This window comes from Sardina pilchardus, chromosome 4 (genome assembly GCF_963854185.1).
Source record: "Sardina pilchardus chromosome 4, fSarPil1.1, whole genome shotgun sequence".
Taxonomy (NCBI): Eukaryota; Metazoa; Chordata; class Actinopteri; order Clupeiformes; family Clupeidae; genus Sardina; species Sardina pilchardus.
In genome coordinates this window covers 36893859-36919256 of record NC_084997.1, presented here as the reverse complement: position 1 = coordinate 36919256, position 25398 = coordinate 36893859, and the positions used below count along the sequence as shown (strand labels likewise).

The window sequence follows — 25398 nt, the reverse complement described above, 5'->3', positions numbered from 1 at the left end:
CATTTAGCGATGGGACAGTTGTGAATGAGTGCTTAACACCCTGGAGTCTAAATACCCCCCGGGGGATTTGAAAAACACATCTCAATCTCTGATTTTATCATAGGCTATTATAGAAACACCATTAGAAACCTTTAATCAACTCGTTTTCAAATATATAGCCTATGTTTTAAGAGAATATGGCAATGATAATGGCACTTTGTAAAAACAATAAATTCTTAGGATTTGTCCTCTCACCTGCAGCAGGCCCATTCAAAAGCCCATCCACCTAATTTGCATTTGAAAGAGCCCATCACTAAAGTGACACATTCATAGGCGTATCAAAATATTTCCAAGCCCCCCCTATAATTTTGGGTCGGATTTAAATAAAAAAAAATAGTGCAGATACCTTAACATGACAACAAAGCGAGTCAAACTATAAATACAAGTCTGTTTATTGAATGAAAGTATCGTTACATTTAGTCTGGAAAAAGTAGCAGGCTAGCCTACTTTATGAGTTTTTTTGACCCCTCTAATAAATTGCCTATAGGCCTACTACGATATGGAGGAAGGGCTGCCTAACTGTTCCCCCTAAGAGTTTTTCCATAAGATAAAATGTTTACGCTATTTAAGTTTAGGATTTGGTAGACAAGACAACCTCGGAAAAGTTCTTCAGATAAACAATTTTTTATTGAATTAAAGGAAAGAAAATGTATCGCCGGGGTTTTGGGGCTTGCAAAAGCATTCGTTGATCTTATCGATGCAGTCCTTGCGGCCACTTCTCCCCATCGTAGGAAACTTTCTGTTTAGTGTTGACAACACAAAGGCCTTCACGTTGTGTGGCAGTGCTTGCTTGCCCTTCGATCCATCCCAGTTGGTGGTTTTGCACCTGTCCCTGAGTTATAGTCTATATGAGTAAGCGCTTATGCTCTAACCGCATAATAAAAGAAGCACCTGCATGCCACAGCAGTGCTTATGGCAAGGCTATTAACACCTGTCACTGAGCTATGGACAAGCAGTTATGCTCGAAAATTATCATAATAACAGACACACCTAATTGTATGGCTCTATGTTTAAACACATCAAATTAGCAAGTATTTCCTCCCGATAGCAGCAACGTTTGCTTTCTTTTTCTGTCAGTCCGCGGTTGCTTGGTCAATTGCGCAGCAAATTATCAGATGAAGCACCGGACCTAATTTCACTCCATGTCTCGCGGACCAGCAGCAGTCTCCACATTTTGCGGCCCATAGTTTGAGAAACGCTGCATTAAAGTGTCATTAGGTTGTATGTAGGCTATATGTTTAGTGTTTTCTTTGTGTATTTTTCATTGTAGTGTGTGTGCATTGAGTAGTTCCTTAAAATACGGAACAAAGAGCGTCCCGTATCTGTTCAATACGGAAGAAGACTTTAACTATTACTTATATATTTCTTATAACGAAATGCGAAGAAAAAATACGAGGACTGACCATCTCGTTTCTCCGCGTTTCCCCCAATACCATGGCGACAAAGAGCAATAAATATGATTTGACATTTAAGCTGATTGTTGACAAATTTGCCACACAATTCGGGAGAAGCAGCGGACAGGAGCGCCACCACAAACAAGCACTTCTATATGAAGGGTCAAAGTAACAATAATTAAATATAAAGTAAATTACAAAGTAAAATGTCATGTAAGTCATATCACCAAGTATCAAATTTAAATCTATCAACGATTATTAAATGTAATCTAATTTAAAGTTTAAATCAATGTCATTTGAATTTTGAATTACATTAAACTTTAAATCAATTGAATAAGAAGTTGAATTAATTTTAAGTCATAGGCCTACATCACATTTACATTTCCCTGTTGTTCTCATTTTGAATGAGACTTAAAATTTCAGCCTCATGCAATTCCGGGCGCCACCATTTAATTTGAACGCCTTTAGCAAAACCACTCTGGCGTGGACCTGGCCCACACCTATCATGCGATCCGCCCCGGATCCGTCTCACGGACACGGTCCAGCGTCCAAACGCACAGCGGGCCGATAGTGGTCAGGATTCTTTTTATGGCTCTGCACCGGAGATGGGTCGGCGCTGGCCCATTCCCGTACCAAAACAGTAAAACTACACTGGGGTGGATCTGGCCCACACTTACCGTTCCATCCGCATCTGCACATCGGCCACGAAGTGGTCAGGCTCCGTTGCACGGCTCCGAATTGGAACTGGAACAGCGCTGGCCCAGTCCCGTATAGATGCGGCATGGAACCGCGTGCCGGATCGATGCCAGCTATGCCTTATTTTTGGCATTTATAGTTAGGCTACATGATGTTTAGTCTATGATGTGTTTGGGCTACCTTATTTAATTACCCTACAGTCAGAAGCAACAATCATAGGCCTACATCCGCATAAAGTAGCCTACACATTTAACAATCTAACATTCTCGCTTGGTGTCTTTAAAACAAGGCTAAGCAAATTACCCAGTGACTAACATAGTCCAATACCCCAATAACCCTAATCAGAATCGAAGAAAATGTTTACTTTTTTTTCCAAAAAAACTTTATTCAAAACATGATGATCATCAATGAATCTAGCTTGCTCCTTCACACTGCCGTTTGCGACGTCCCCCCTTCTCGGTCATGCGCCAGCACATTGGTGAATGTCGGTATCCGTTGCCTGGGCTGTCACTGGACACTTGCGTACCGCTCCTGTGGAAAAAGAAAATACGTTATATTAGTGTGCTGCTAAATTATATGGGCAGGCTCGCACTGGTGCACCTGCCGCTGCTCGGGTGGAAGGAGTTTTCATTGTAGACAATGCATGCAACTTTACCAAACTGTAGCCGTTTTCAGACAGACGTGTATTTCCACAATGTCCACGGTGTGTAGGCTACGGTAGGGTTGTCTTTGCTGTGATGTCTGAATTCATATATCCGTATACTATCTACCTTCCTGTAGCTAACCTGGTAATTTCGCCGTAATGTTGTCGCCACAACTGTCCTGTGAATCCAGTCACGGAAACATTCAAAGGCTAGTGAAAACGACACTCTTCCGCGGTCAGGCATTAACACTAGAAGCGCCGCGCCGTTCTGACCCACTTATACCTAGAAGCGCCGCGCCCCGGTCATTTGACCGCTTTGACGACCTACTAGAAGCGCCGTGCTGTTGTGAACTACTTAAAGCGCGGCGAGGCGGTCAAATGACCGCTGAGTCCTTAGACTGGGAGGCTTTTACTTACACATAATGATCGCTAGATGGCGCTTCGTGCACGAATGAAATCGTTTGGTCATAAATTCAGTTTGAACTAAGCCATGTGTCATTCGTGTCAGACCGTGTTGTTGATAATCTGTGGTTGTTTGTTTCATTATGACATACAGCACGTTTGAGTTATCTGTTCATGTATTTGTGTTGATTTGTGTTGTTTGAGGTAAAAACGTTGGAAGAGTTCTTGAACAAACCTTAAGCAAACTTGACTTTCAACTAAAATGCTCTAAAAGTGAATGTGGCTAGTTCTAATTCACTCCCCAAATTCACTTCTATTAATTTAATAGGTTCGCGCCGCCGAAAATGATCGGACCTAGTCACCTGGAACAAAGAGCCTAACAGTCTGGTTTCAATTACACAGTAGCCAGGATTTCATGCCGCATTTTACAGGCTACCGTGGCTACTTTCTAAAACAACTTTCATTCATTTAGGGAGAAGCATCTTATAGGGTCTAGGCTAGCTACCTCGGAGGGAGGGAGATAGAGAGAGCTATGCTGAGCAGGCATAGGCGTGAGAAGTAGCATAGGCCTAATTTAAAATAATGAGTGAATGATATTCTCCGTTTTGCGAATGTGTAGGCTATGTTTGAGATGTCTGCTGAAAAAAAGCTATAGGCCTGTTTCTACAATTTAAGCTAACTTCTATGTGAATTCGAGATTCAGCATTGAGAAACACATTTTCACGTCATTAATAAGCAAGGTAGTAGCTCAATGGTTAGAGCTTCGGCTTCAGGACCCAAGGGGTGTTGGTTCAATTCCCAACCTATTCATGACGGAAGTCCTTTTGAACAAGGCATCAATAAAAAAGGCTATATTCTATTCTTTTCTATTCACATAACTACACGCACGCTGGCGAATTCGAACATTCTGAAACGCGCATATGAAACATTGCGCATTCTTCCACGAGTTGCCTAAACAGTCAGCCTACAGACTAGTAGGCAGGGACAGATAGATGGGGTGGGGGTGGGGAGGCAGTTAATTGTCCATTGCCTCGGTGATGTCTGTAGCCTAGCCTAGACGAGTGTATGGGGGAGGGGGGATGATCGGTTTGAAATAGGCTGCAATGGATAGTGTAATGTATAGACCCCGAAGCCATTTGCTTTGAGAACGGCTGGCTGATGAAGTTGTTGGCTGGCTAGCTGGCTCAGCCAAAACCTTAATGCAGCCGCCACAGTTTTCACGACTGATAATGGCTTTAGTTGCCACTTCATGTCTACAGATGTGTATATTGTATTAGATATCAACACACAATGTTATTGTATTGTTTTGGACAACGTTCTGCACGTTTCACTTCAATGTAGACTGCATGCGTTCATTGCGTTGTGAACGCGCAGCAATCTCTGGAAAGGAAACGGTGGAAGTCGCAGCAGTAGCCTAATAGCCTATCACGCTCAATGCTGTAAATCCATCTGTTCCAGAATATTTGGTTCATATCATCAATCTTTGGTTTTGGTGTTTGTGCAACCGGGCCCTGACGATTTAACAAAAGTCTGAGTAACGTAGGAATTAGGAAAGTATGTAGGCCTAAGGTGAGATCAAAATCAGGCTAGAAGTAGTTGTTTCCTTCTTTTCCCCATGTCATTTTCATTGGTCGTCAACTCACTGTGAGTCCTGTATCGTAGCAACGAGCACAATACTGATGTGGTGTGTCCAGTGGGAAAGTCTCATGCAGGCCTAGTTTCTAAGCTATCGTTTATTTTTTCGCGTGTCACTATGATATAATTATTTTTAGATGCAAAAAGTCTAACTGGCTTAGTCAAAGTTTGTCAGATGGCGGCAGAAAATGATTGGCTGGCGAAATGTTTTTTCGTTAATGGTAGGCCTAAACATATTGTGATTCATCCGTTTATTTCAGATAGGTTGTTATTAAAAACCATTAACAAAAAATAATTGTTCAACGACGTTGAAAAACGGTCAGTAAATTCGATCGAAGGTTCTGTTTTTCGCTCCTGCCAGGATGTGAACACGGGTCTCTGGCGTTGCAGACAGGAGTGCTAACGCTGCGCCACTTGACAGTATACAAAAACTGCGTTAGGATAGGTCTTTGACTTGACGTAACTCAGTCTGTCCAGCAAATATGTAAGAAAATGCTTATACATTAGCATAGATATAGTCTGAGCTTTAAAAGATAGCCTACAAATAGAAGATAAGATATACAACTATGAATGTACGTAGGCATACGCGCCCTACGTACATAAATAGGCTACGACGAAAATATGTTTTACACATGTAGGCCTGTCGCAACGTTTTCAAAACAAACTCGCATTTTACCACTGTAAATCGCCTCCATAGACTATGCCATGTAAATGAAAAAGAGTTATTAAAATAAAGCACATACATAATACATATTGCACATATATAAACGATATGTTTTATGGTAAAATATTATTCTCATGCCCGACTGACAGGAAATCCTTGCGACATCTGCTGTGAGAAAAGAGAATAGCAGCCTGGACAAAAATGGCCGAACGCGAGACAACATATAGTGTTGTCACAGAAGTGAGCGCAAAATAGCTCTAAACTAGCTTGTACCGGTGTGCTTTTGATCATGTAAAAAATCTGGGTGACAAAACACGCGTATTTAGGAAAAGTCGTGAACGTAGGGTCCTGGAATTTAATCGAGTGAAAAGATTTATTTTTTTTTGTAATCGCTGCGGTCAAATGACCGCAGCCCGGCAGTTCTAGGTATATCTAGGTCAAACCCACACGGCGCTTCTAGGAATACGCGTCAGCGGTCAAATGACCGGCGCTTGGCGCTTCTAGTGTTAACGGCGCGGCCGCATTTGACAGAAATTGACAGAAATTCTAAAGAAGACGTGAACAACAGGTGGCCGTATACATTCCGCATATCATGTCTGAATGGCCCGATTTCTCTCGCGCACACTCAATGGACACCCGCCCATCAACAAGCACATGCAATCCAAATAAAACATTCACAATCGTGAAAACAATGATGCATAGAAGACGAATAGCTGAATTAGCGTATTATAAAATCCGGTTAGCAAGCGGCGCACACTCTTGCATTCAAGTTGACTGATCATCTCAATACCAATGTTTTCAACTCAAAAGACTCAAAAGCGCCTCTCTCAAGGACAAAAGTATTACTCTACTTTTAAACTTAAACACACATGGGGAAACTGAACAGTCCAACCAGTAGACTATGACAAGCTAGCCAACTATGTTACTTTGTTTACAATATTTTGAGGCTTCCATCAGACAGCTGAATTAAAGAGGTGGAGTTGTAATGTGAATATAATCTGCATGAAGTGTGCGGCCATGAATATCAGACAATTCAGCATGTAGAATAAAGAATTGTATATACATATAGGCTATTTATATTTTATGTTGAATGTATCTCAATTCATCCTTACCTAGAGACAGCAGTGTTGCAGAGGCCTGTAGTTATTTCTCTTCTGAAATAAAAAAATATGTGCATTCCATTAGCTTTTGAGGCATAAGGTGGATTTTTATTACAGCAGACAAAGGGATTCATGTATGTTGACATGTACCTTCAATTCATCCTGAACTGGTAACACCACTTACAAAGGCATATCACATGGTTATTTGTATTATTAATGTGTGGACCAAAAGTCAAATAGATCAAATGTAAAACTGTATAGCTTACTTTGTGTGGGTGGCAGGACAGGATGAGCTAGGGTACACCCCCAAACCAGACCGGAGCAGATACATGAATATGCATTACTTTCATCATCAGAAAGAAATAGCCAAATATTTATCAATACCAATATTACACCCCATTAGAAAATAGCATTATTTTGGGATCCAGAGAATATTTTCATTTTAGCTTCCCTTCCCATATATTCTAAACATTGAAAACAGTCTGGTCTATGACAAGGCAAAGCGAAGATATGCATCAAGTCAACTACTGCCTCTTCTATATTGCCCCTTTTCAGTCAAATCTTAATCCAAGAAACTTTCAACATCATTAAATGAACTTGTAGACGGCAGTATTTCTGCATAAAACAAATGGCTTCGGGATTTGTGCCCTTACACTTTATAAAAGTTAGGGAGGAATCTCTACTATTCAGTCCAAAAAGTCACTTGGAAACAAGACTTTTTAGATTGAATAGTAGGCCAGCTAGCGGGTTTCTCAATAACGTGTACAAAATATAAGGGCACGAATCCCAAAGCTTTGATCCTTACCTGGAAACAGCAGTTACAGAGGCCTGTAGTTATTTCTCTTCTGAAATAATAAAAAAAATATGTACATTTCATTAGAGAGCTTTTGAGGTATAAGGTGGGTTTTTATTTCAGCAGACAAAGGCAGTCATGGATTTTGACATGTGCCTTCAATTCATCCTGAACTGGTAACAACACTTACAAAGGCATATGGTTATTTGTGTTATTAATGTGTGGACCGAAAGTCAAATAGATCAAATGTAAAACTGTATAGCTTACTTTACTTGGGTGGCAGGACAGGATGAGCTAGGGTAGACCCCCAAACCAGACTTGTGAATGACCTGTAATACAGATACATAAATATGCATTACTCTCATCATCAGAAAGAAATAGCCAAATATTTATCAATACCAATATTAGACCCCATTCTAAACATTGAAAACAGTCTGGTCTGTGACAAGGCAAAGCAAGGATATACATCAAGTCAACTAACTGCCTCTTCTATAATGTCCCTTTTCAGTCAAATCTTACTCCAAGAAACTTTCAACATCATTAACACTAGAAGCGCCAAGCGCCGGTCATTTGACCGCTGACGCGTATTCCTAGAAGCGCCGTGTGGGTTTGACCTAGATATACCTAAAACTGCCGGGCTGCGGTCATTTGACCGCAGCGATTACAAAAAAAAAAAAATCTTTTCACTCGATTAAATTCCAGGACCCTACGTTCACGACTTTTCCTAAATACGCGTGTTTTGTCACCCAGAATTTTTACATGATCAAAAGCACACCGGTACAAGCTAGTTTAGAGCTATTTCGCGCTCACTTAGGCTGAGATTATACTTGCCGTTAGACCAAGCGTACGCGTATGCGCCCGTGTGCGACCTGCTGTGTCCTGTGTACAGACTCGCTGCAGCATTAAAGGGATAGTTCGGATTTTAAGACACGAAGTTGTATGGGTTCCCTGTCAGCAACGTAGTGCATCAGCACTGACTTACCCCCGACAGCGTCCTGTGAGCCGAGATCCAGCCGGTTTTAGATCGTTTTTGATGCTGAAGAAAGTAGTCCGGCAAGTTTCTGGGGTCACGAAAGTAAAGTGTTTTTCTTCTCAAAACCATATGCGTTCAACAGAGTGATATATTTGCACCACAAAAACGTTGTCCAGGAAAAATTCAAACCTCGTTATCACTTACTTATTTTTCGCGATTCCTATCACTGCGCGCTACTGACAGCTGGACAACGTTTTTGTGGTGCAAATATATCACTCTGTTGAACGCATATGGTTTTGAGAAGAAAAACACTTTACTTTCGTGACCCCAGAAACTTGCTGAAGAAAATAGTCCGGCATCAAAAACGATCAAAAACCGGCTGGATCTCGGCTCACAGGACGCTGTCGGGGGTAAGTCAGTGCTGATGCACTACGTTGCTGACAGGGAACCCATACAACTTCGTGTCTTAAAATCCGAACTATCCCTTTAAGGCCCCGGTACAGTTCACGCACCCGACTTGTCGTGCGACATGTTGACGTCACGGGGAACGTTGCAACCATGTATACTTGCGCGTGGTATTCGCGACACAATTTGCAGTATTCTCCTGAACAGAGGCACGGTATCCATTGACGTTAATGGCAGTAGCAACTAGCTTCTTTGCTGATATTTCAGACTTAGCTTGCACAACTGAAGGATTAGCCTACCATCTCGTTTATGAGATGAGCTTGTGTAATCTCCCTAAATGGAAAGATATATAGCCTATATTTTTTTAGGTCTAGCAGATATCCTTTGGTTGAAAATAAATCTCTTCCTTACCTTTTGCTGGAATACTTATGTGCCTCGGTCCTAGTCATTTCCCCCTAATATCCTCCTGTTGCAACTCTCACTGGTAACTTCGTTAACTTATCCAACGTAGTTCACGACTGTAAACAAATCAGTCATCCAAACGGCAACTCTCGCTGCAGCCTAGCCAAGTTAACTTCCCACTTCTCAAACTTACTATTATTCAAACTTCATGACTACAGTCGTTTTAAAAATGAATGGGCTTATTTAAGATGTTGGATAGGCTATATGATAATGCCTGAATGTGGTTTATGTGGTTGATGACTGTAGAAGGACACTGGCTCCGTGAGCTTGGCTTCAATCTCTTCCTAGTTGTCGTGCGAGGTTGGCGCGCGCGGTTGATATCAAATGTTCGGTGCGCGACAGGTCGGCGCGCGGCTGAAATGTGGCTAGCGACACAGGAAATTACGTCATTTTGACGTCACATTGTCGCGCGACAGGTCGGGCGCGTCGAGTATACTTCTAGCATTACGCACCTTACTGGAGGTCTTCACCAGGGGGAGACTAGTAGCCTAATATCAGATGTGGATGTGGCCATGTGCCATTGTTTACTCTCATGATTGCCCCCAGCTTTGATGTCGATAATGCATCTTGCAGTCACTTTGTTTTGGCAATGATCGCCCCCTACTTTCTTGTCAGTATTGCATCTCGCGGACGCGTCGTGTTCGCTTGCGACGACGTGCACGACCGACGCACCAAACGACCGCAAAATACGCGAGGCAGCCATGATGCGTACACGAACGCGTTGTCTACAGCAAGTCTAAACGTGCCATTATGTGACAACACTATGTTGTCTCGCGTTCGGCCATTTTTGTCCAGGCTGCTATTCTCTTTTCTCACAGCAGATGTCGCAAGGATTTCCTGTCAGTCGGGCATGAGAATAATATTTTACCATAAAACATATCGTTTATATATGTGCAATATGTATTATATATGTGCTTTATTTTAATAACTATTTTTCATTTACATGGCATAGTCTATGGAGGCGATTTACAGTGGTAAAATGCGAGTTTGTTTTGAAAACGTTGCGACAGGCCTATGTGTAAAACATATTTTCGTCGTAGCCTATTTATTTACGTAGGGCGCGTATGCCTACGTACATTCATAGTTGTATATCTTATCTTCTATTTGTAGGCTATCTTTTAAAGCTCAGACTAATGTATAAGCATTTTCTTAAATATTTGCTGGACTGACTGAGTTACGTCAAGTCAAACACCTATCCTAACGTAATCTTCGTATATGTTAAGTGGCGCAGCGTTAACACCCCTGTCTGCAACGCCAGAGACCCGTGTTCACATCTTGGCAGGAGCGAAATGTAGAATCTTATATCGATTGAATTTACTGTCCGTTTTTCAACGTCGATGAACAATTATTTTTTGTTAATGGTTTTTAATAACAACCTATCTGAAATAAACGGATGAATCACAATATGTTTAGGCCTACCATTAACGAAAAATAATTTCGCCAGATCATTTTCTGCCGCCATCTGACAAACTTTGACTAAGCCAGTTAGACTTTTTGCATCTAAAAATAATTATATCATAGTGACACGCGAAAAAATAAACAATAGCTTAGAAACTAGGCCTGCATGAGATTTTCCCACTGGACACACCACATCAGTATTGTGCTCGTTGCTACGATACACAAGACTCACAGTGAGTTGACGACCAATGAAAATGACATGGGGAAAAGAAGGAAACAAAGTAGCCTGATTTTGATCTCACCTTAGGCCTACATACTTTCCTAATTCCTACGTTACTCAGACTTTTGTTAAATCGTCAGGGCCCGGTTGCACAAACACCAAAACCAAAGATTGATGATATGAACCAAATAGTCTGGAACAGATGGATTTACAGCATTGAACGTGATAGGCTATTAGGCTACTGCTGCGACTTCCACCGTTTCCTCTCCAGAGATTGCTGCGCGTTCACAACGCAATGAACGCATGCAGTCTACATTGAAGTGAAACGTGCAGAACGTTGTCCAAAACAATACAATAACATTGTGTGTTGATATCTAATACAATATACACATCTGTAGACATGAAGTGGCAACTAAAGCCATTATCAGTCATGAAAACTGTGGCGGCTGCATTAAGGTTTTGGCTGAGCCAGCTAGCCGGCCAACAACTTCATCAGCCAGCCGTTCTCAAAGCAAATGGCTTCGGGGTCTACATGCCACATACATAACACTATCCATTGCAGCCTATTTGAAACCGATCATCCCCCCTCCCCCATACACTCGTCTAGGCTAGGCTCAGGGGTGTGATTCTTCTGTTTTTAAACGGAATTCCGTTTTTTTAGGCCTGATAATGAGACCCACGCAATTCGTATAGATCCGCTGAGTTTTTTTTTAGGGGGTGGGGGTGGGGGGGGGTTCAGAGGTTTATTTCTGTAGCCTAAACACAGACCATTGCTTAGGCCGCTGACAATGACGACGGGTTTGGTGCTTCTTTCATTCATATCACTCCGCAAGCCTAGTCCGTTCTCTCACTAGTGGAATTCATTGAAAGTGAAAGCAGACGGGTTGATGAATGTTTGATGCAAGTTCGATGTGTGAGTGTGTGGTAAACTATTTGTTTCTTAGCAGAAGCCATGAAACGGTAAAGGTCAAATTATTTGTTTAAGTATTATTATTAAGTTAAGTAGTATTTATTAAGTCTTTGCTTCGCGTTCGCGTCCAGTTTGACGTGTCTGGATTTTCCGATAATGACGACAATCTCCTGGTGCTGATATTGACTTTTAATTTCTGCGCGTGTAAACTAGTCTAGGCTACTGTGCTTGAAGTTAGCTGTGACAGACTAGCCTACTGGTTTTCATCGTTTTCACCACAAAGCCTGTCTACCTTAGCTTAGGTCTACTAAATTGTTTAGTTAACACCTGTCATTCCGCGTTTGTCCAGCCGTTTACCTCCGTGCGCCCCATGTCATTCAAAACATATTTCGGGATAGACATCTCACTATGAGAAAACGTATTATGACAGTGCTAAGAGATTGACACTTTGGCATTCTTGGTAAACATCAGTCTTGACTCTTGCACATAATATTGAGCTGATTTATTTTAGTGGAAATGGCCTATTGTAGCATTGTGCTGATACATGGAAAAAAGTTGCCTATTTAAAGGCACATTCTGAATTTTAATTCTAGCTCTCCATTGAGTGTGTACACTTGAACAACTATGTAGCCTATACCAGTAGGGCCTGCCATTTATTTTAGGAGGAGAGGACATGTTACCTTGGAAGGAGAGGGAGTGGTGCAATTTGATTTTCTTTCCAACTTAAATATCAATAACCTTCAAGCAACCTCTTCAATCAGCATCAATAGGCCTATATTGTACAGGACTAGACGACTGTAAGGGGGCAGGCTAAATGTTATCATAGGCCTATAGCCTACTAAATAATGTAGTCAACATTATAACTTTATGTTGGTTTAAGTTGAAACAAAACATGAACTGAGAAAATCCATAATTCTACATCATTGTTGGCAAAATGATCATGATAGCCTATATTTCAGCCATATCTGCTTTAGTCTTAAGTAGGCCCTTGACTACTTTGCTATAAATGAGTTTTCTTTAGGCCTTATAGACTATTTTGTAATATGTTATAATGTTTGAAATATATGTATTTCAGTCTATCAATAGTTCTCATAAAAGTCATCAGATGTCATCATTTAAGGGGTTATTTTTCAAAATGTTCTCCCGGGGGTGCATGCCCCCGGACCCCCCTAGTAAATTACATTGAAGTGCACAGTAGCCGATACTATAGTACCTTAGCTATACACTAGAGCAGCAGTTCACAAACTTTAGCCCCCAAGGACCACTGACTCGCGTATTAAAAGGGGTGGGGGGGGGTGGGGTGGGGGGGGGGGGGGGGGGGGGGGTATATAGGGGTCGGATATATTTTCCTTTTTTTTTTGTCCTTTGCCAATCACACCCCTGTAGGCTACAGACATCACCGAGGCATTGATGACAATTAATTGCCTCCCCACCCCCACCCTATCTATCTGTCCCTGCATAGGCCTAGTCTGTAGGCTGACTGTTTAGGCAACTCGTGGAAGAATGCGCAATGTTTCATCGCATATGCGCGTTTCAGAATGTTCGAATTCGCCAGTGTGTGTGTAGTTATGTGAATAGAAAAGAATAGAATATAGCCTACTTTATTGATGCCTTGTTCAAAAGGACTTCCGTCATGAGTAGATTGGGAATCGAACCAACACCCTTTGGGTCCTCAAGCCGACGCTCTAACCCACAGGTGTCAAACTCAAGGCCCGCGGGCCAGATGCGGCCCGCCACGTCATTTCATATGGCCCGCAAGAGCTTTAAGGGTCTGATACAGTATGTGGCCCGCGAGAGCTTAAAAGGTCCGATACAGTTTTTGCGTAGGCCTATAGGCAACACACTGCAATACAATGCACGAATGTGAAACTGACAGGGAGGCAACATCAACCACCTTCCTCTATGATCAGTGCAACTGGCTACATCAGATGTGATAGCAACGTGTATGTGTGAAAACAAAATAGACCAGTATTCTAAAGTATTTTAGCGAACAGAGCGCCTAAATTACGCGCTCGGTTTAGCCTGCCTGTGAAACGCATGATTGTTTGAAGTGCGTGTGCTTCTTTGAGAGGGGAATCGATGTAAGTTGTAAACTACGTGATACGTTTACGTCTACGTTTAAAAGGCATGTATAATTGTGTGTTGTCCTATTATCCAAAAAATCCAGCTCCAAATCCTTGCTAATCGAGCAAGTGATTGTTTGGCCAAAAGCGAAAATAAGCCTATTCTGACCGAGAAGAGGTGCATTCATATCAGGCAAGCAGAGGTATGCTAGAAGTTTGTAGTAATCACCCTGTTGCTTTGCATTTTCATTTCAGTTTAAAACGAACAACATAGAATCCACACAACACCTTTCAACTTTAAAACTTCAAAGAAAAAGTCCACCAGGACCGTTCGCTTCTACTGTATGTGTATGGAACGGTGTAGGCTAGTGACGCATTTCATATGGATGCACTTTTTGACATGACAGTTAGCCTACTCGTTTGCATCACTTGCTAGATGTAAAACTGCATTTCGTTACTGGTATTTCACTCGTGCAATGACAGTAAAGTTGAATATACTCGAATCTAAAAACTCAGAAATATGAAAAAAAAAAAAGAATCCATGGCATGATCTCTTCCTGACTGACCAGTGACCCTCATTGAAAAGTCAAACTGTATGGAACTGACAGTGGTGTTTTGTTTTTACAAAACATAACAATATTAAAAAAGAACATGTCATGCTGATACCTTTTGCTCTTCTCGATTTTAGAAGTTTTACCGATGCTAAAGATTTTGTGGCTGGTGCTACAAATCTTAGAAGATACATCTGGCCCTTTGAGGGCAACCATTGGGCTGATGTGGCCCTCGGTAAAAATGAGTTTGACACCCCTGCGAGTCTAACCAGTGAGCTACAGCCTTGCTTATCAGCCATGTGAAAATGTGTGACTCAATGCTGAATCTCGAATTCACATAGAAGTTAGCTTAAATTGTAGAAACAATAGGCCTAGCTTTTTTTCAGCAGACATCGCAAACATAGCCTACACATTCGCAAAACGGAGAATATCATTCACTCATTATTTTAAATTATGCTACTTCTCACGCCTATGCCTGCTCAGCATAGCTCTCTCTATCTCCCTCCCTCCGAGGTAGCTAGCCTAGACCCTATAAGATGCTTCTCCCTAAATGAATGAAAGTTGTTTTAGAAAGTAGCCACGGTAGCCTGTAAAATGCGGCATGAAATCCTGGTTACTGTGTAATTGAAACCAGACTGTTAGGCTCTTTGTTCCAGGTCCGATCATTTTCGGCGGCGCGAACATATAGGCTAAATGAATAGAAGTGAATTTGGGGAGTGAATTAGAACTAGCCACATTCACTTTTAGAGCATTTTAGTTGAAAGTCAAGTTTGCTTAAGGTTTGTTCAAGAACTCTTCCAAAGTTTTTACCTCAAACAACACAAATCAACACAAATACATGAACAGATAACTCAAACGTGCTGTATGTCATAATGAAACAAACAACCACAGATTATCAACAACACGGTCTGACACGAATGACACATGGCTCATGCAAACTGAATTTATGACCAAGCGATTTCATTCGTGCACGAAGCGCCATCTAGCGATCATTATGTGTAAGTAAAAGCCTCCCAGTCTGAGGACTCAGCGGTCATTTGACCGCCTCGCCGCGCTTTAAGTAGTTCACAACAGCACGGTGCTTCTAGTAGGTCGTCAAAGCGGTCAAATGACCGGGGCGCGGCGCTTCTAGGTAAGTGGGTCAGAACGGCGCGGCGCTTCTAGTGTTAAATGAACTTGTAGACGGCAGTATTTCTGCATTAAACAAATGGCTTCGGGATTTGTGCCCTTACACTTCATAAAAGTTAGGGAGGAATCTCTACTGTTCAGTCTAAAGAGTCACTTGGAAACAAGACTTTTTAGATTGAATAGTAGGCCAGTTAGCGGGTTTCTCACTAACGTGTACAAAATATAAGGGCACGAATCCCGAAGCTTTGATCCTTACCTGGAAACAGCAGTTACAGAGGCCTGTAGTTATTTCTCTTCTGAAATAATAAAAAAAAATATGTACATTTCATTAGAGAGCTTTTGAGGTATAAGGTGGGTTTTTATTTCAGCAGACAAAGGCAGTCATGTATTTTGACATGTGCCTTCAATTCATCCTGAACTGGTAACACCACTTACAAAGGCATATGGTTATTTGTGTTATTAATGTGTGGACCGAAAGTCAAATAGATCAAATGTAAAACTGTATAGCTTACTTTACTTGGGTGGCAGGACAGGATGAGCAAGGATAGACCCCCAAACCAGACTTGTGAATGACCTGTAATACAGATACATAAATATTAGGGCCGGGACTTTAGCGCGTTAATTACGATTAATTAATTACACAAACATTAATGCATTAAAAAAAATTGACGCATTTTAATCGTATGCCTATTTATTTTTGCACCGCGGAACGTTTCTCACTGGATGAGTTTCAGACGGACCGATTATACTGGAGCACCAAGTGACGTGCATGAGTTCGGTTCAGACAAAACAAACCACAGTGGCACAGTGAACATGAACAAAGAAGCTGATGTGACCGCGTTGGTTGGCCCCGTGGATGGGAAATGTTGTTACAAAAAACGAACGGATGGAAGCGTAGATAAGAGCATGGTTGTGTGCAACCTATGCAACAAGGACGTATCACCGCAGGTATCACCTCAGTGCAAAACATAAAGCAGCTAGCTGCTAGCGTGGACAAAGTATTGTGATACTCCAGACACTTGAGGGAAACCTCTGAGCTTTATTTATTAAACAAATAGCAACCAAGTTGCTGTTACAGCCACAACTCACGCTTATAACAGTAATCCACCGCACCTAATTCCATGTCCAACTTTCATAGACCTAAAAGAAACTTCACACTCAGAACCGCATGCAAGCACACATGCACACACGTAAACTCCGCCCCCCAGTTCCCCTTAAAGGGACACAACAATTTCATGAACTCAACTCAAGGTAACAGGTGACACAATTAACAGGATATCACAGTATTATAGTTTACAGAAGGTCTACCTATCTATATGCTACATGAATTTCTGAAAATGTACTATTTCTAAATATGGTATTGCTACACTTTATGGCAAAAATTGCCCTGGTCTGTTGGACTTATTAATAAACAATATTTTTGTTGCTTAAGCTTAGGCCTATGTATTCAGTCATTATCCAATAGTAGGCTATACTAAAAATCCATGTGAAAAAAAAATACTTCTCACTGTTCTCAGGTCATATATTTATATACAATTAAAATGCGATTAATTTCGATTAATTAATTACAAAGCCTCTAATTAATTAGATTAATTTTTTTAATCGAGTCCCAGCCCTAATAAATATGCATTACTTTCATCATCAGAAAGAAATAGCCAAATATTTATCAATACCAATATTAGACCCCATTCTAAACATTGAAAACAGTCTGGTCTGTGACAAGGCAAAGCAAGGATATACATCAAGTCAACTAACTGCCTCTTCTATAATGTCCCTTTTCAGTCAAATCTTACTCCAAGAAACTTTCAACATCATTAAATGAACTTGTAGACGGCAGTATTTCTGCATTAAACAAATGGCTTCGGGATTTGTGCCCTTACACTTTATAAAAGTTAGGGGGGAATCTCTACTATTCAGTCTAAAGAGTCACTTGGAAACAAGACTTTTTAGATTTAATAGTAGGCCCGTTAGCCGGTTTCTCACTAACGTGTACAAAATATAAGGGCACGAATCCCGAAGCTTTGATCCTTACCTGGAAACAGCAGTTGCAGAGCCTGTGGTTATTTCTCTTCTGAAAAAAAAAAAAAATATATATATATATATGTACATTTCTTTAGAGAGCTTTTGAGGTATAAGGTGGGTTTTTATTTCAGCAGACAAAGGCAGTCATGTATTTTGACATGTGCCTTCAATTCATCCTGAACTGGTAACACCACTTACAAAGGCATATGGTTATTTGTGTTATTAATGTGGACCAAAAGTCAAATAGATTTGAGGTATAAGGTGGGTTTTTATTTCAGCAGACAAAGGCAGTCATGTATTTTGACATGTGCCTTCAATTCATCCTGAACTGGTAACACCACTTACAAAGGCATATGGTTATTTGTGTTATTAATGTGGACCAAAAGTCAAATAGATCAAATGTAAAACTGTATAGCTTACTTTACTTGCAGGACAGGATGAGCAAGGGTAGACCCCCAAACCAGACTTGTGAATGACCTGTAATACAGATACATAAATATGCATTACTCTCATCATCAGAAAGAAATAGGCAAATATTTATCAATACTTAATATTACACCCCATTCTAAACATTGAAAACAGTCTATTCTCAGTTAATTATACATTTCTAAAAAAGTTCATAAAGTTGGACAGGACTAAGTGAGCTAAATTAGCTTGCGCAAGCTACACGTTAGCAGCTAGCTGGTATGTCAATGTGAGCCACCATCAGCCGGCCATTATAGCACATTTTCGGATTACATCAGCAAACAAAGCTAGATAAGTAGGTAACTTGTGTTATGGAAGTACGTTTTCACTGGATAGACTGGGTAATTGCATAAATAAAGCAGAGCATACTTACAGTGAGCCTTCAGACGCCACCGTTTTGTCTCACACTCGGCAGCACTCCATCAGCGAGAAAAAGCGCGTTAGGGCGCGTTCGGTGTACGCATCCGTACAGGGTCCGTCGCGGACCCGGTGAATGAAGGCGCGCTGGCGAGGCGGATCGGGTCCGGTGCCCGTAGCCAAAACGGAGGTAGACTGTCAGGCGGATGTGGCCTTATATGGACATTATATGCTGTATATATTTTTAAGGATGTATTCTATTTGTAAAGCAGTTGTCTAGTTGTCAATAATCCAGGTAGGCGTGCGATCAGCAAGCAGGTGGCCTTTTCATGGAAAATTGCTGCCCAAACAAACCAACAACAACAACAATAACAACAACAACAACAACAAAAACTTTCCTTGCACCCCCCAAAAATGTTACCTGGATATGATTTTGAATCATATCTAGGGTGATTTTTTACCAGATTATCTGGAAATAAACGAGGATCAGTTATAAGTTTTGTTTGTAAGCTATTTGGCTGTGATTGGCCTAGTATAGTTTGAAGGTGGTCTAGGTCCGTATTAGTACAGATGTGGCGTAGGGTTGCCAACCGTTCTGTATAATACGGAATCGTCCTGTATTTGACACCTAAAAGTCTTGTTCCGTATTGAACTAATACGGAACGCTCTTTGTTCCGTATTTTTGAGAAACTGCTCAATGCACACATAGTACAATTAAAAACACACACACACACAAAAACTAAAAACTCCCTGACACAACGTGCGAGCCTGCTGGTCCGCAAGGCATGGAGTGAGGCCGTGCTTCACCTGATAATTAGCTGCGCAATTGATCTGGATCAAGCAACCGCGGCCCGACAGAAAATAAAACAAAGTTTCTGCAATTAGGAGGAAATGCTAGCTAGTTTGATGTGATGTGAGTCATACAAATAAGTGGTGGTATGAGCGTTCATTGAATGCATGCCTGTGTGCGTTTGCGCGACAGAAACTGAAACTACACAATAACGTTGTTGGCAAAGCTCCGCTTCAACCTGTTGGAAGACTATTTAATTACGTAACGACATTTAACAACGTGGATTCTTGCAACTTCCATGGAAACAGAGCAGAGACTGTACAATACATTGTTTAGCATTGAGTATTGTTTAGTCAAATTTGAATATAACATGGTCAGAAGATTGTAGCTTTAGTCTTTCATTTAAAGATCTCCAGATAAGTGATTTACGCCTATATGCTCGGCCGTTTAAACCATAGACAAAAGTTGGTATTATGTTTCCTGCATCTTTACATTCAGGCATTCAAATGAAATTTCATTATAAAGCATAGGCCTATCATTTTTTTCTCCATTTGCCCACAGAGTATGATGCTTGCATGAGGGAAACATCCCAAAACAATAGCACCCATATAATTGTTGTTTTCAGAAGTATTTCTCATGCAACCATGCAAAAGCAATGAACTATTGTAAATATATCTTACATTATTAAAGCAGGCCTCTGATGTGCATATAGGACATGTAGGCCTACACACTTGCATAGCACTTTAAGCACTTTTAGCATTTCAAATATTGACTGCTTTGAAGTGAAAGTGCATGTCTAACAATATAGCATAGCCTAATAATAATAATTGTGATAATGATAATCATAATGATAATTTGATGTGGGGTGGATGCACTCTAAAAAATGCTGGGTTATTTTTTCAACCCAACCGCTGGGTTGAGGCTGCTGGGTCATTTTATTGGGTTGTTTTAACTCGTATTGGGTCATTTCTGTAACCCAGCTTGTTGGGTTGATAGTACAGCGCTGCTGGGTTGACCATTTAGGACTGTGCCCCTCTTCTCCCCCACCTGATGTGGAGCACACTACCCAGCACCTGGGTGACTTTAACACAGCTGCATAGTTATTTGAGAGGTTGAAGAAAAAAATCGGTACGGTAGACATTCTTTCAACCGTCCAGTCCAGCAGCTGCTGCCAACAAATGCAATGGAAATCAGGCGATTTTGGAAGGTATGTATCTGTTTTTAACTTCTGCATTTTAAAAAGAAATCCAGACGGATTTTAAAAGTCCACCCAGAGACCTTTGTGATATATGAATGAATATTCTGCCTGACGACTTCATTCAGCCTCAAGCAAGCCAGCTATATTAGCTAAGCTAAGTTAACATTAACAACAATATCTGTTCATGTTAAATCTACACAAAGACAGACTCATAAAAAACACAGTTCTGTGTTCACTGGGTATGAACCGCTGAACAGAAACAAAACGAACTTTTACAACGAACTAAAATTAGCATAACAGCTGTAGGTAATGTTAGCAGACAAGTAACAAAATTATGCTTTGTGGTGCAGCTGAGGTTTATCAGCTAATGTTAGCTAATACAGCGAAGTAGTCTCTGCCCAACACACGTAACTGACGGTAATAATCATGGCAAACAACATCTTATTAACTAATTTAGGGTAACGTCATATTATAGCCATGTTACTTATTGGGTGTATTTTGGTAGTAGCGTACAAACACCTTGGATCCACTGACTGAATAACGTGCTAACATTGGCTAGCTAACGTTAGCATCGCCACTATACTAGCTGCTAATTACGTTTATTAGCCTGCTTATCCAGCTCATCTCCAAACGCACGTTTTGTGTTACCTGTATTAGGTTTAAAACAACGCCATAATATTCGGTCTCCTGGTGGATTTTTAATGTGTGTCAACATCATTCATTGATAATGGTTCATGGAAGTCTTGATATAAAGCTCTGTAAATAACTGATTCTCTTTTTTTCTTTGATTGACAGGGCTGACCCCCGAAACGGACCGTGAAATCTGCCTGCCTTCATGGAAGTATCACAGACTGTTCAAAAATAAAGAAAAGTATAAAATAAATAATCATGTCTGTTTTATTTCATTGCATGGCTATTCTTGCCCATATAATATGTTGTCTGTATCCAAGCTGTCAACAAAATGTGTGACTTTAAGTTTGGCTATTTAAGTGAAGTGTTTTAAAAATGAACCAGTGGATTTTTTTGGGATTTGGTTTCAAATATAACCCAAACATTATGTAAATTTAACTAAACATTCGTGTCAAAATAACCCAACACATTGGTTAAAATATCAACCCATCCGCTGGGTTAAATTTAATAACCCAATTTGCTGGGTTGAGATAACCCAATGCTGTGTTGGACCCCATTTTACTCAGCAGTTGGGTTGAAAATAACTAAATTTGGGTTGTTTTTAACCCAGCATTTTTTAGAGTGTGTACGTGTAGGTGGGCCCCAATGAATTTTTGTTCTGTATTTTATTTTCTCAGAGTTGGCAACCCTAGATGTGGGCCACATCAGTGAACTGTCTTTGAGGAAGCTTTGGCTCCGATGTGGTAAGTGGATCTGGGCCAGATCTGCTGATCGTAAGAAAAACAGCACTGCAGTTAAAGCTGAAAAGTCTAACCGGCCTAGATCTGGTCCTTAGCCAGAAACCGTGTGTAAGCTACGTCCGGATCTAGAGGCTTTTATGCGGGTCCGGCCCAAAGGGGTTTGCTATCTGGGGACTTTGGACTTTGGTACTTTGGTTGAACTGTCACCTGTCAATCATGCTATGTCCCCCGCCCCCCGCCCATCCACTGAATCTGAGTTGATTTATCAGGTCTTTTGTAAGACTCACTCACTCCGGGCGAAATTATCACCACGTTGTACACTGTAGCCTACACAGAGGTGGGAGTAACAAAAAAACCAAATCAATGGCGGTGGCTCCGGGGGTCGTAACTGGAAATATTAAATGTGAATAAAGGTTTCTTGACCACTTTTAATGGCTTATTTTGATACGGTTTATTGTTTATATGCTAAACAAATGTGTTCAGGACACACTATCATTGAAGGTTAGCTAGGGTGACCAGACGTCCTCTTTTTCCCGGACATGTCCTCTTTTTGAAACCTAAAAATGTGTCCGGGCGGAATTTCAGAATCGTCCGGGATTTTGTTATTCTAGCCTAACGTGTTTTCACCGAGTTTGCATTGCTCTCTCTTTCATTCACATAGTAGGCTAATCACGCCCTCCCCCTACAGTTCGCTTTGCATCGAGTTGAAGTGTAGAGCCTGACCTTGGAGCTACCGTCATTGGTCGATATTCTCGGCCTTAACATTTAAAGAGTCACTTCACCCCATAACTCCCCCCACTTCACATTTCTGAAATCGGCTTTCAAAATGGGCGAGACGTTCTGAAATTTGGAGAGAGAGTGCAGCACTGTTGCAACCAATCAACCATGGTGATGTATACCAAACGGTAGTATGCGCGAGAGAGCAATATCTCCAATACAAAATCAGACGAAATGTTACTTTTGTCGAGAAACACGATTTTTGTCAATATTAACCCTGGTAATAGTACAGTTCACCACTTATGAGTATTTTCAATCAATAAACAGCTCAAAAAACCTATTTTAGGGTGCAGTGACCCTTTAATTGGTTATTCACCTCATCAGCGCACACTTCCTTGTTTACCACTGGCAACGCGCAAAACTATCCGGCATCTTCAGCCATGCCGAAACGCAAGTGCAAGTTCACTGACGTAATTTCCATGTTTTCGGCTCGGTCGAGATCAATGCAAAGCAGGCAGTTTAGGAGGACTGAAAAGTATCAGCCATTGGACAACTTTTCAACTTTAAAAATGTCTCATTTTGTGCAATTAGGTTTTATTTTTTATTATTTTTGTTTTACCATTGTTGTGACTATACTTTACATTGTATAGCCTACAAATGTATAGTTTGTTTTTGCACATTTAAAACTTTCAACTACAAAATAGCCTTTTGAGGCAGTGTTTTTCTGTTAGTGTTGGGCCGGCCAATAAAGCTCATTATCATATATCACCATGTACACAATTGTATGAATGCATGTACCTCTCCCCCCCCTCCCCCCCCTTCCCCCCCCCGCTGAAGTGTCCTCTTTTTTGCAAACTCAAATCTGGTCACCCTAGGTTAGCTTGTTAGCTTGTTGACCCATTATAACCAATTGAAAACACATAGCAAGCTAGGCGACTAGATAGTTATAGCACGCTGATATGAACTGTGGTGTTTCTGTAGATTATGAATTGTTGTCAACATGAAAACATTCAAACGGATTTTTGTGTGTATGCCACTTGAACATACTTGGGCTAAATAAACCCCTGAATGTAATCTGAGGCACTGGACTGTCTAGCTAACTAAACACTAAGCTAACCACTAACCACTAAGCTAACCTGTTGACCACTGAGCCGAAACGCTAGGTGTGTGACAACTGGACAACACCCCCTGGGTGAAATTTTAGCAGGCGTATTTCACGCAAAGACAGTAGAAGATCTCGCATGGTGACATGCTCTGTGGAAACCCAGCGTCAGACGAAGGACGAAGGCTCTGGTGATGGTGATGAAGTGGGGGAAACTGTTACTAAAGAACTGATAAATCGACTCAGATTCAGTGGATGGGCGGGGGGCGGGGGACATAGCATGATTGACATGTGACAGTACAACCGAAGTACCAAAGTCCAAAGTCTGAAGTAAAGGCGTTCGAATTAAATGGTGGCGCACATAATTGCATGAGGCTGAAATTTTAAGTCTCATTCAAAATGAGAACAACAGGGAAATGTAAATGTGATGTATGACTTCAAATGAATTCAACTTCTTATTCAATTGATTTAAAGTTTAATGTAATTCAAAATCCAAATGACATTGATTTAAACTTTAAATTAGATTACATTTAATAATCGTTGATAGATTTAAATTTGATACTTGGTGATATGACTTACATGACATTTTACTTTATATTTAATTATTGTTACTTTGACCCTTCATACTTCTAGCCCAAATTAACATGGCAACGTTGCCTATGACTTAAGTGTCTAAGTAGGCTAGTCCTACTAATATTACATTTGATTGGTAGCATGTTTGTAGCGCGCCAGTTTACCCATCCCCTACATCAAAACAGCTTAGAATCAATCAAAGAATCAGCTGTGTCGGCGTTAGGCTGTAGGCGATTTTCTATAACCATTTTCATTCATTTCAACAATGGTTCATTGAAACGTCGTTTGAATAATTTTGCTAGTCATCACCTTCATTGTAATGATTAAATGAGATTAAAGAGTCGACTATTGACGGATATGCGGTCTTCATCATTAAATGCAGTTGAAATGCGGGATGAAACTTTCTGCCACCTGGTGGTTGTTTGGGTACATTGCCTTAGCCTCGAAAAAAATCGGCTTGACGGCCTGCGGGATCTCTTCGGGAGTCCCGCGGGAGAAGGTGCATTCTCAACCCGTACCCACTGTACAAACATAGCGCATTGTATTACCACCCCACCGCCCATGTTTAGAAATTATTAACAAAATATATAAAGTTTATGAATTCAAAATATGAAATAGAAACAAGACAAGCCATTTTCTGTGTGTGTGTGGAGGGTTGAGCAGAGACTAGGATTGCCACTGCTGTGAATAATCGGTATCCTGCTGAAGGCAAAAAGGTTTTGCCTATATTTTTGAACAGACACAAACACACACACAAATACACAATTTAACACATCCTTCTTGGCTTAACCCTGGGCCAGAAACACATGTATAATGCTGACAAATGTGTGTGTGTTCAAGATGTGAAGATGCTGAGGACGGCTGTTTGCCGAAACGTGTCCGTCTTGTACATGCTTTCAGCATAAATAAAAGCACAAGAATATATTTGAGAGTATGTTTATCTTTCTTTAAATGTGTTCAAGATGTGTTCATGTCTGTTGCTCATCTCTCTACTCTGGTATTACAGTGAAGCAGGAGATCACTGCTGAACAGAAGAAGAAAATGGAGGAATCTGTCCAGTCTCTGGGTGAGTGGGAGAGATGATTGGTGGAGATCTGATGACTGATGAGTGAACAGGAGAGATGATTAATGGAGATTTGATGACTGATGAGTGAGCAGTAGAGATGATTGGTGGAGATCTGATGACTGATGAGTGAGCAGTAGAGATGATTGGTGGAGATCTGATGACTGATGTGTGAGCAGTAGAGGTGATTGGTGGAGATCTGATGACTGATGAGTGAGCAGTAGAGATGATTGGTGGAGATCTGATGACTGATGAGTGAACAGTA

The 25398-nt window shown here is 41.0% G+C and overlaps 1 protein-coding gene across 1 annotated transcript in view; it reads left to right on the top strand.

Annotated features, from left to right (window-relative positions):
• Nucleotides 1-25398, top strand: part of LOC134079188 (NACHT, LRR and PYD domains-containing protein 1 homolog) — a 41771-nt gene that overhangs the window by 11576 nt on the left and 4797 nt on the right. Inside the window, exons 2-3 of the mRNA XM_062535385.1 lie at nucleotides 21616-21681; nucleotides 25077-25136. Coding sequence (XP_062391369.1) covers nucleotides 25112-25136 — 25 coding nt within the window. The 5' untranslated portion in view covers nucleotides 21616-21681; nucleotides 25077-25111. The remainder of the gene's footprint in view (nucleotides 1-21615; nucleotides 21682-25076; nucleotides 25137-25398) is intronic.